The 12182-nt window shown below is 50.7% G+C and overlaps 1 protein-coding gene across 1 annotated transcript in view; it reads right to left on the reverse strand.

Moving 5' to 3' along the window:
* Window positions 1-2704: 2704 nt before the first annotated feature.
* The window catches only part of ITM2C (integral membrane protein 2C), a 29862-nt gene continuing 20384 nt past the window's right edge, over window positions 2705-12182 (reverse strand). The window contains exons 2-6 of the mRNA XM_036769366.1: window positions 9888-10028; window positions 7935-8132; window positions 6228-6338; window positions 5478-5628; window positions 2705-4664 (exon numbers count right to left, since the gene is read on the reverse strand). Coding sequence (XP_036625261.1) covers window positions 4576-4664; window positions 5478-5628; window positions 6228-6338; window positions 7935-8132; window positions 9888-10028 — 690 coding nt within the window. The 3' untranslated portion in view covers window positions 2705-4575. The remainder of the gene's footprint in view (window positions 4665-5477; window positions 5629-6227; window positions 6339-7934; window positions 8133-9887; window positions 10029-12182) is intronic.

Consider the following 12182-nt stretch of genomic DNA (forward strand, 5'->3'; position numbering starts at 1 on the left):
ACCTAAGTGTCTGAGTCGGGATATGAATACAGGTCTTCCTGATTCTTGGTCCAGCACTCCTTCTACCACGCCTCTAATCAGTTTGTTCACCCTCCACCAAAGTCTTACTTCCTTCACTCCGTCTTCTTCCGGTTAAGCCATTTTGGATGGCTTCACTTACACCTGTGAGGAGCTACATACTAGACTGAAATGTAAAGATCCCAGTCTGGCCTTTAGGAATAAATAGTCTGGTGCCAGAGATGAGTCAAATCCCAGTGGCCCGAGATGCCAAGAGGGGGCCCGGGATTGGCTGGCCGTGCTCACAGGAAGCTTTCTGGAGGAAGTGGGATTGATGTCAAACGACCTTTAAGCCCTATGCCCTCGGCTCTTTCCTCCCCCTCCCCAACGCCATCCATGCCAGGCAGACCCACTCCTGCCTTTGATGGAGGCATGGTGCTTTCATCTTCCCAAATGGCAGATCTCCCCTTGTCCAGTGTGAAGATTAGAGACCGAGAGTTGGAGGAGACCTCAGAGCAAGGTTAAGTGATTGATCAAGGCCACACAGAATCAGCCACATGGGTCAGACTTGAACTCAGGGCCTCTGACCACAGGCAGTGACCAAAGGTCTCTCTTTAGGATAATGGGAGTAGGTTGCCAGTGGCAGAGCTGGAAGTTGAATCCAGGTCATCTTACTCCAAACCCAGTGCTGTCTTGCCATCGTATGCACCAAACAGTCTCTTTCTAGCCATATGACCTTGAGAAATGAGGGGAGTGGGCCAGATGCCCTTGAGGGTGGCTTCTGGCTCTAAATCCTCTGAATCCTCCGGCACAATTCCATATTACAAAATAGTAACAGTCTGGTAATTATCAGCATCCCAATCCAAGCTATGGTACAGAAAGTGGTTCAGTATGAATTGGATCCTTTCAACCAGAAAGCTCCCTAATTACCTTGGAACTGGGGTTCGAGCATGAAAGTATAACGAAGCAGGCACACATATGTGCCCAGATGAGCCTGAGACCTGCAGAAGATGGCCAAAGAACAGAGCAGAGTGGCTTAAAATGACAGAGAGCTTAAAATCCTCTCATTGTACACATGTGGAAACTGAGGCAGAAAGAAGCAACTTGTCCAGGGTCACACAGGCAGGATGTGTCAAAGTGGGGATAGGAACCCAGCTCCTTCTGGATTTTAGGCCGGCTCTCTCCACACTACCTGGCACATAGTAGGTGTTTAATAAATGGGGGTTAAATTTGGATTGAATTGTCAAATACAGGATGAGGTTGAACTCAGAAATGGGGGCCCCAGGCAAGCCCTGTAGCCCTGGAAGAGCAAGTCTCAGATAGAAGAGCATAGAAAAGGGGCCAGGGCGAGAGGAAAACTCTTGGTGGTCCCAGGGGGCCTCAGTTTCCTCACCTGCAAAATGGGGAGGGGAGTTGAACCCTTAGTGTCTAAGGTCCCTGATCTTCTAGTTCTGAACCTAACGAGCTGATTATTGTAACCAGGCAATAGTGGGGGGAGGGGGGGAGGGCAGCTGACCCAACCCCCCGGTTCAGCCCTGAAGGACGTCCGGGTGAATGAAGCAATGGTCTTTGGGGTCCCTTGGCAGCCACATGCTTTCTCCCCCTCCTCAAGCCAAGATCCGCTGCTGTGTCAAAGTGAATTAGTCCTCAGCCACTGACCACCAGTCTGCACTCTGCTGACCTTAATGAAGATGGTTGGGGGTGGTGGTGTCCCAGAAGTTGTTTCCTACATTTCAGTGGTTGGGGGGCGGGGGGTGGTAATAAGGCAGAGCAACCAAATTCAATTCAGGTATTGAAGTGCTTCCCTAGAGAGGCGAGGGAGTGTGACATAGTGGGTAAAGCCTGCCTCCCAGTTGGGAAAACCTAGATTCAGGGCCAGCCCCTGACCTCCAGGCTGTGTGACCCTGAACAGGTGGCTTCATTTTCCAGCATCCCCAGGAAATTCTCCAAGACCAGGAGGTTCAGATGCCATTGCCACTATAAGCTAGTGGAGGAGGGTCCCACAGGGGGGCCCTAGCCCAAGGGCCCTGACTGAGAGGAGGAGGGGAAGAAAGACTACAATATGAGAATGTGATGGGGTCATCTGAGGAGAGAGCTGGCGGGAGGTGGCATCAAGGCATGGAGTAAGGATGGAGGACATTCTGCTTGGTGAGGGGGAAGAGTGGGACCCAGGATTTGTGGGTGAGAAGCCTGGAAAGGCAGGCTGGAGCTGGCCAGTCACAGGGAGCCACTCTGGGTTCTTGAGCACGGGGACATGGTGAGACTTGGATTTCAGGAAGATGGTCCTCTTAGAAGACAAACCATTCCTCTCTCATCTTCTCATCTCAGTGGGATAGAAGACAATGGATTTGAAGGTGCTCTGGGTTCGGATCTGGGGCTTGGCCACTTACTCCCTGGGCAAATCATGCTTCTGGCTCAGTGCCCTTAAAATGAGGAGGCTGAACTAGACATGACCTCTCAGATCCTTTCCAGCTCTCCAGCTGTGATCCCAAGCTGTGGCCCAATCAAACCATCTCTCTCTTATCCAGGGGTAGGGGGGAAGAAGACCTCCATGATCATTTTCTCTGGGACAAGGCCCTGACTCACCCCACCCCTGTCCCTCCTTCCCTTGCCTGGCCCATAGAAAGCACATTTATGGGGTTTGGATACTGACATGGGAAAGAAGCCCCCCTCACCAGCCCCATCTCCCTACACCACACACCACAAGTCAGAGGTCAAAGAATTTATTCTTTTATGGACTTTTCCCAAAACAGGAATCTAACAGATAAAATATACAAAGCGTCTGGAGTCCCATCCCAGGAGGGGGAGCTGCCGGGCAGCTGAGGGCTGGACCCTTATATTAATGCAGGGGGAAGGAACAACCAAGGTCCTTTTGTTAATTAAGGTTTCAGGCTGCACATTGTTAGCATATTAAATGACCAGGGAAATCATGCAAAGTCAAAGACGAGGACACATTCTATATCTGCCCCAACCCCAAGGCCAGGGGCTGGGAGGTGGGGAGGAAGAGGAAAATTACAGGGAGGAGGGAAAAGGAGAATTCCTAAAAGCGAGGAGGAAGCTGGGTATAAATGTACCAGCTCATTCTGGCCTTTTCTTCCAGAGCCTTCCCAAGTTCAAACCTGGACTGGATCCTATCCCCCACCCCCCACCCTCAACCCTACCCCTCCCCTTTTAAACACCAGCTCTAATTCTGGAGAAGCTAACAGCTCCAACCTAACTCCAAGTAATGTCAGTCCAGTCACACCTGAAGCAAGGTTCAGGGCTTTGGATGCAGGGCCAAGGGCATGGGTTCAAAGCCCCTTCTGTCCACTTTGTAAAATGAAGGGACTGGTCCAGATTAGGCCCTCACCCTAAGTCTGAGGCTGAGTGATTCTGACCCTGGCTCCCTCTTCTGATGTGGGTTCAGAAGAGGATCCCACTCAGGTGGGCTCCAGAGTGTGCACCCCACAGGCTCCCTAATCCCAGTGATGCCCCACCCACCCAACCCCCGTGTGCTTAGATGAGCTAATGACCCTGCCACCCCCTGCCCAGTCTGGGAGCTCCAATCCTTTAACTTCCTGCACCAATGGACACTGCTCGTCTGCCCACTGCTGTGATCAGCAGTACCGGGTGACTTTGGCCTTGGGTGACTGGCCTCACTCATATTTTTTTTGGTTCTGCTACATGGACAGATTGTACTCGCCTGGTTCTCCATGCTTCTCCTTCCCTGAGAACAACCAACCCTCCCTCTCTCCCTCTCAACCCATAGGGCACCAGGCAGAAATGTGCTGGGGCATCAGCCTAACCTTGTGCTCTTTATCTATGCCAACTCTCAGGTGGCCCTGCCCCGGTTCTCCATCCTCTACCCCTCACCCCACCCCCAAGATGGCAGAAGCCCAGGCCAAGGCCTTCCCCCACTCCCAAGAAGAGAGCAGTAACCTACAAAGAAGGCCCTTTGGGGCCATGGGAAACACACTGGCTTCAGAGTTAGAAGACCTGAGTTCAAATTCCATCTCAGCGGTGCTACCCTGGGCTGGCCTTCTCTAGCCTCAGTTTCTCCACTGTCAAATGAGGAGGTTGGATTCAATGACTTCCCACTCTAGCTTGACAATGACCTCCTAGGTCTAGATCAACCATCCCATGACCCCTCCTCATCTCCAACCATTGAAACCCAAAGCATGGGTCCCACTGAGCTTTTGTTTCCAAGTCACCGAATAAATGTAATCCCAAGATCAAGATTGCCACCCCCAGCCTCAAAGCTACTGTCAGGCACCACTAAGAGATACAGGGGAGATAAAGGGGGACCCCAGGGGGTTACAGCACAGCACAGGCCAGGGAGGCAAAGAAAAGTCTGGAGCAGGACAAAGTCTGAAGGAAGGCTTTCCCAGGGAGAAGCAAAGCAAGGCCTAGTGAGGGAGGGAAGGGAAGGGAAGGGAAGGGAAGGGAAGGGAAGGGAAGGGAAGGGAAGGGAAGGGAAGGGAAGGGAAGGGAAGGGAAGGGAAGGGAAGGGAAGGGAAGGGGCGAAGGCCAGCAATGGAGAAGGGAAGGGACAAGGCTGGAAGCCAGGATGGGAAGGAGAGGCCAGAAGAGAGAGGTCCGCTACTGCTCGCAGATCACTGTCTCCACCACAAACGTGTTCTCAAAGTGTCGGATAGAGTGGCAATTTCCGGCATTCCGTTTGTTGATGCCTGAAAGGAGCATGCACAGAGAAGGTCAGATGGGCCATGGGGAGATGGTTGGCACGATGAACCACAGTGGGCCCTGCTGGATAGACTTGGTCCCCTGGGTCTATCAGTGCCAAAGGAGATGGAGGCTAATGGCCGATGGTGACACACAAGGCTGGGCTGACCAATCTGGGGCCCTGGAACTTGGCCATCCATTTTCCCAACCCCAAGAACTTGAAAGAATTAAGTTTAGCACCAATGAGAGGCTAAATTCTTTTTCACAGCAAAGAATTGAATTAGGAAAAGTTCAAAGTATTGGGAAATCTCCCTGACCAGGGAGGGATGGCATAAAGGTGGGCATCTTGCCCTGCCTGGTGCCCTCTGCCCCGGAGGCAGGTGAGATCCTTGGCCAGAGGAGCCCTGAAGCTAAACCCAAGGGGCAAGATGGAGGAGACATGAATCACAGGAGTCTACACAACTCTCTTTGTCCCTTCTGGTTTATCATGCCATCTCCTATGTGGAAGGTAGTTGGGGACAGTAGATGGAATAGTTTGGAGTCAGAGTGTGAAGCCTCCCCTCTCTGGCCCTCAGTTTCTCCATCTGTAAAAAGAGGGGTTGGACTCCATGCCCTCTAAAGGATCTTAGATCTATGAGACTATGAGCAACACCACCCTTGGGCAAACATAGTCCAGGCTCTTTGCTTCCCTGTGTGTTAAGGAAGATGACTAAGCCCAGGATCCTCCCCCATGATGTCAGATGGTGAAATTAAAGAGAAAGCCAGAGCTGGCCCTCAGAGGTGGTGGCAGAGCCCGGGGCAGGGTCGGCGCTATCTCTTACGTCTCCTCGTGGTGCGGCGCCGCAGTCTGTAGGTCTCTTTGCCACTGCACAATCGGTAGATAAAGGAACCCAGCTGCTGCATATCGCTGACATGCTCAGTGACGATCATCTCCTCCTGGATGATGTATGTCTGGGGCAGGTAGGTCCCCTTCTGAAACAGCAGGGGCCATGCACAAGCATCAGTCCGCCTAGCCAGGCTCCCAAATGGGCCATGGAGTTCAATTCAATTCATCGCAATAGACAATATTTCAGCACTTGTTTATGTGCCCAAAACAAAGATTTCCTGCCCTCCAGAAGCTTACATTCTATGGGGGAAACTCTGTGAACCTGGCCAAGTCAACACAAAATATCTCCGAAGTTCTGGGTGGGACTGGAGGTGAAGGGTACAAGCCACAGGGAGGATTAAAGAGAGCTTCAGGTAAGAAGTGACACTGGAAGTCCACGAGGTAGGAGAAGTGGGAAAACCTTCCAGTCATGGGGCACAGCCTGAGCCAAGGTTGGGAGGCTAGAGACACAATATTGTGCACAGAGGACAGCCAACAGATGGGTCTGGCTGGACTGTGGAGTGCATGAAGGGAGGTGACAAGTGTGCAGATTGGCACCAGATATGGATGGCTTGAACCACCAAGCAGGATTTGTTTTATTGAAGGAGTGGGGGACCAGTGAGGCTCCTCAGGGTCAGTGACAGATTCAAACCCACACTCTAGTGTCTCTGGCAACTGGAGGGGTAGGGGAGGGGTCCACACCCACCTTCACATTCACCAGCAGCTCCAGGAGGTTCCTTGGGGGCATCACAATGGTGGTGTTGAGTTCAATGACGTAGCACTTGTCCAAAGCAATGTCATGGTAGGCAGTCAGGCCCTGGAAACAGGAGAGAGTCAGCCACTGGTGAGGGGCCCTCACCCCAGCACAGCCCATCCCCCCAGTCCATCCACTCCACTGGGCTCTGGGCCACTGCCAACCCTTTCCACCTCCTTCAGGTTCATGCACATCAAAGACAATTGGTGAATGGAAGTGATAAAAAAAAAGAATCCCCTCCTCTATCCACATGCCTTGCCTGGTTTCTGCCTAAGAACTTTCCGTTTAAGAGCTAGGACTCAGGTGGCACAGGAGAAAGGGCCTGGGATCAAACCAACCCCCATGTTCACTGTTTGTGTAACCTTGGGCAAGTTACTTGACCTCAGTAGGCCTCAGTTTCTTCATCTGCTAAACGTGCTGGGCTAGATGGCCACTCAAGTCTGTTCTAGTTCTAAGATCCCATGAACCTCTCTGGTCCTCAGTCTCCTCACATGCAAAGCAAGGGAGTGAGGCCAGAGGACTTTGGATCCAAGATCCTGGAATCCTCTGACCCTCCCAGAGGCTCACTACCCAGATATCCAAATCTCCATCCCTCCCAACTCTCTGTGCAATGCTATAACCACACAGCACCCATCTCACAGCGGCTCCCATGAGATCATGTCTCTAAGGCGCTTTGGAAACCTTCCATATCTCACTAGAAATGTCAGCTCTTACCGAGGAAGCATTTAAAAATACATGAAAGGAAGTAAGAGGCAGCTTAGGAGACCACAGACAACCAGGGCAATGTTGGTGCAACCACATTGAATTTAACACACTTTGGCAAGAAATAGGCCAGATAAGGTGGATTCATAACTTCATACACAACCCTTTTCTCTTCCTGTTTTGTGTATGGAAACATTCACATTTGTAAATTATTTTCTAGTTTATAATAAAAAAAATTATAGAGTTTTTTTTTAAAAAAAGAAATGTCATCTCTTATTATCATAATTGAAGTATGTATTGGTCATAGAATGTCATAGCTGGAAGGGATCTCAGAGACCCTTGAGTCCAGCCCCTCTCATTTTAAAATTAAGAAAGTAAGGCCTAGAGAAATTCCTGGACAACAGAATATAGATCTATAGCTGGAAAAGACCTCCAGGCCAATCACCCCATCTTCCAGACAAGCAAACTGAGGCTCAGAGAAGTTAATACAGCCACTAATGGCCATGCAGACCCTAGAACCCAGGTGCATGGTCTTTTTATCATGCCACATTGCTATACAATATTTTTCTATAGAAACAAAACATGACACCAACGATAGACTTTCTACAGGCAGACGTGTGGACCCCAGCTCCAATAGCGAAACCATTATGGCAAGATTCCATTGTTCCTTAAAGCTACAGGAACATTATTAATCTTCTCTATGGAAGAGACTTCTGAAGCTGGAGGAACATCACCATAAATATGCATTGCTGCTTCAGTGATTTCATCTGATATAGATCCCATCTTATGCAGAATTCCTCTCCTGACAGCCACTCTTCTGATAATGGGCCTCTAAAAATTAGAAGGGCTGGGCTTTTCATGACATCACAACCTGGCCAGAACAGGGTCACCTTCCTGCACACAAACATCTCTGCCTCCCAGGCAAAGTCATCGAGAGCAGCCCCACCAAGCCCTTACCCGCTGGAAATCATGGATGATGTCAGCTGGGTCGCCACCCCCAAACTGGGGAACCGGGATGTTGATATGCTCGTAATCTTCCTTGATGTAAATCTCTACATTCTCCTGAAGCTCCAGACGGCTGTGGAAGGGGGAAGAAAGCGAGTCCTCGTAGAGGACCCCACAGCGGAATACATTCTCCCGAGGCCGGTGCGAGATCTTAGGAGGGACCAGGAGGATAAAAATGGAATGAGGGCTAGAAAAGGTCTTGTTCTCTGGATTTCTGCCCCCAGACCCTCAGTAAAACACCTCATAAATGTTTGCTGACTGATCACCATCCCTGGTTTACAGGAGATGTAAATGGAGGCTCACAGTGGATGATTACTGACCCAAGTCGATATGGGCAACATCAGAAGAGAACTGAGATCCTCTGACTTTAAACAAGGGTCCTCCTTCCACCATTGGGCACCCGATACCAGGGAAGTCAAGAAGAATGCCCCCTTCTCCCATCCCCTCAGTATTCTGTGGGGTCTCCCTTCTCAGTCTTTGTCCTTTGGGCCACAGAGGCCTCATCTTCACAACCTGCTCATGGGGGCCCACTCCCATCTCCAGTCCTCCATCCCCCAGGGTCTCTAGAGAAGGGGAAACCCAGTGGTGGGAGCTGAAACCTCCAAAGAGGAAGTCTGATGGGAAACAACTGTCTGAATCATACTGGCTCATGGGAAATGGGGAATGAATGAGCAAAGCTTGGCAACCCCTGACCCAACATGACCTGATGGGGCTTTATCTCAGTGTGGAGAAGAGGAAGGAGGAGAAAAGGAGAACAAAAGCCACTGCAAGTCAGGAAGCTGCCAAACTTGAGAAAATTCCCACCAAGAAGCAGGGGAGTTCATACTAAAGCGGGGAGGGTCTGTGGCATTCACCTCCTTCTTGCAAACCTGTTTGAGTCAAGGTCAACTCAGAGAGGTCTGGGACCCACACTGGCCCCTCTTTCCCAGGCTCGAGAAGACATGCATACCGGAAAACCAGGTCTAGGCCTCACTGAGTGCATTGAGGCAAACACTGTTCCTTTCTACAGGAACAAGATACCTGCCCACTGCCCTTCACCTCCACCCAAACTCTTACCACCCACAGACCCTGGTTATCAGACGCAGAGCTGCTATCAGATCTAGAAGCAGAGGCAGCCCCAGAGGTCTAGACATCAAGAGGTCAATGCACCAAGCACGTCTTAAGAGCCTGGCACTGGGGGAGTAAAGACAAAATCTGGGAGCCCCTCCTCTTGGAAGTGGGGAAGCATGGGTGTAGAGCACGGCATCTAGTTCACTTTCTTTCATTGCACAGATCAGTTTTGCTGATTTTCTCCCTCTCCTGCCTTTTTTTTCCCCTTAAAGCTATTTTATATGGAATGACTAGGGACAGAACGAGGAGGATACCTATTAATTTAGTTATTTAGGAGTCTAAGCTTTTCCCAAGTGGGGATTGTTTCAGTCTTTGTCCTTGTGCCCCCTGCACCCAGCACAGGGAGTGCCACTGGCACATAGTGGGCATTTGATACTTAGCTGCTTCAATCAAGAAGGTCTCTGGTGACAGTAGCACCTGAATTGTGTTCTGAGGGGAACTGGGGATTCCATGAGGTAGAAGGGAGGAGGAAGGTCACTCATTCCAGATGTGAGGAGGAAGGGAATGTCTTAGGCAAAGACACAGAGGTGGGAGATGGGATGTTCTGCAGAGGGGGCCCTGAACAGGCCAGCCTGACCAAAGCAGAGAGATTGTGAAAGGGCGAGATTATGAAGTGATGGGCGGGACCCAGACTGAGGAAGGTTTTCAATGTCTTCAAGGTTTTCAATGAAGGTTTCCTATTTTATCCTGGAGATAAGAGGGAGCCTATGTCTGAATAGAGGGCTAACATGCCTGGAGATCAGTATTTTAGCAATGTCAATTTGTAGTTGGGGGTAGGGAATGAAGCCCACTCACCTGAGGGATCAAGTAGTGTCTGTACATGTACACGGAGGCAAAGAGGAGGCCCAGGAGCAGGACTATGCCCGTGGTCAGAGTGAACATGCTGCTGATCAAATTCCTTCGGGCGGCTGTGGCTCCTGGGGGCAGCCCATCCTCCTGGAACAAAGGAGAAAAAAAGGCCTTAGCCTCCTAACACCAGCATGCATCCCTCCCCAGCCTCCAAGGGTCAGTGGCTAAGGATCAGGAATCTAGAGAGTGGAGCATTCAGCATTTGGAGTCAAAGGACCCGGAATCGAATCCTGACTCTGATGCTCTTGACCTTGGCGTGGGTGACTTAGGGCTAATTAGAGCTCTCAGCTTCCTCATCTGTATAATGGACATAATATAGCCCTTGCTTCACAGGATCAATTTATACAATATATAATACTGTACGTTAACCCAAGCCTTAAAGTACTACATGGGCAGCCAGGTGGTGCAGTGGATAGACAAGTGTCCTAGAGTCAAGAAGACTCATACTCATGGTTCAAATCTGGCTTCAGACACTTACTTACTAGCCGTGTGACCCTGGGCAAGTCACTTCACCCTGCTTGCCTCAGTTTCCTCATCTGTAAAATAAGCTGGAAAAGCAAATGGCAAACCACTCCAGTATCTTTGCTAGGAAAACCCCCAATGGGGTCATGAACAACAATAACAGCAAAAGCGTTCCACACCCAATAAGGCCGAGAGAAATTCACTGCTCCAAGGACCCAAGGACTGTTAGAGGTCGCTGAGTCAAGCTTTCGTCGAATCATAGCAATCAACCTCCCTCATCTTCTCTATCTGTTTAGAGGGAGGTCTCTAGTTGAGTGCCCCAGGGATCTCTCCCCAGCCAGCTGTTCTATATCTTTACCAATTATTTTGATTAAGGCAAACATGCAGAAGACACAAAGCCAGGAAGAACAAATAAGACATTTGATGAGGGGGTCAAGATTGGAAAAGTTTCCCATAAACAATAGTTTAAAAAGTGTAAACTAAAGTGGGTGACCACTGAGTGGCCACTGGCATTCAGAGATTAAGAGACTTGCAGTTTAGGGCAGAACTCGAACCCAGGTTTTCCCATCATCCATGATGACACTTGCCTCTCATACTCTACATTATTATATAGATGGGTTGCCACCTGCATCACTGGAAAAAGTAACTTCACACCAAGAGGGAAACTGAGGAAAGAGAGCTGTGTGGGCAAGGTCATCCAGCCCAGCCCCCTCCATCCACCGGAGATTGAGATGAGTCAGCTCTGTGAGTTTCCAAGGTCACACAGTAAGTGGCAGAGCCACAATCCTCCTCCCCCCAGCCAAGCCTCAAAGATCCTCTCCAAATAGACAATAAGCTGCTTGTGGGCAGGAACCATTCCTTCCACTGTCGTATCCGTCACAGCACTGGGCATCTGGGGGAGGAAGACTTTCTGACTGGATCCTAAACCAACTCTGAGCTGGACCAAAGAGCTCCGAAGGGGCAGCTCTCTCCCTGGCTCCAAGACACTGGAATATCTGTGATATTTTTATGGGTGAAAGACAGTGAAATAACTCAAGGGCACCCATGCTTCCTGGCTGCCAGCCACTGCCTGGGGACTCTGGCAGCTGCTGCATCCTTGGCTCCCATCCCCAAGGCAACGGCTTCAGAGAAACCTTTCTCCCTTCTGTCTCTCCTCCCCCCTCCCCATCCTGCAAAGATCACAGCCTGGCTTTCCATCAGGGTAGCGCAGGATGCAAAGAGCAGGGAGCCTGCGAGGGTGGGGAGGGCAGCGGGCAAGGCTAAACCCTTCCTTGTCCCCTCTCTCAGAGAGGGAGCCCTGCTCTCTGGGCTCCTCTCCCATTCTCTTGCCAGAATGTGGCCATGTTAAGTCACACTTGGGGCTGGGAAGGAAGGAGCTTTAACTCATGATATGAGCCCTCTGGGCTACAGAGTCCTTCAAATGAAGAGACTAGGCTCAGCAATCTCAATGTCCCCTTCCCTTCCAGCTCTGCCACTCTGGTTCTATATGCCAATCACAAACCCGCCTGGTTTGGCCATGACTTCACTCTACCTGGGCCCCAGGGGGCCAGCCTCAGAGCTGAGGATGCTAATGACTTTGGGGAGCATGGCAGGCCATGAGGAGGGCAGTACCCCTAGCTGAACGTGTCTTATCTCAAAACACTGGAGGTGGGGTGGTGAGGCTTGGCCCCAAAGAGCAATCAGAAAGCTGCTTGTGATGTCTAACAGCTCAGGACAGAAGGATAGAGGTGGAAAACCCCCACAGCTCATCACAGCAAACTGGCTTCTCCTGGCTCCTGC

The sequence above is a fragment of the Trichosurus vulpecula genome, chromosome 7, assembly GCF_011100635.1.
Source record: "Trichosurus vulpecula isolate mTriVul1 chromosome 7, mTriVul1.pri, whole genome shotgun sequence".
Taxonomy (NCBI): Eukaryota; Metazoa; Chordata; class Mammalia; order Diprotodontia; family Phalangeridae; genus Trichosurus; species Trichosurus vulpecula.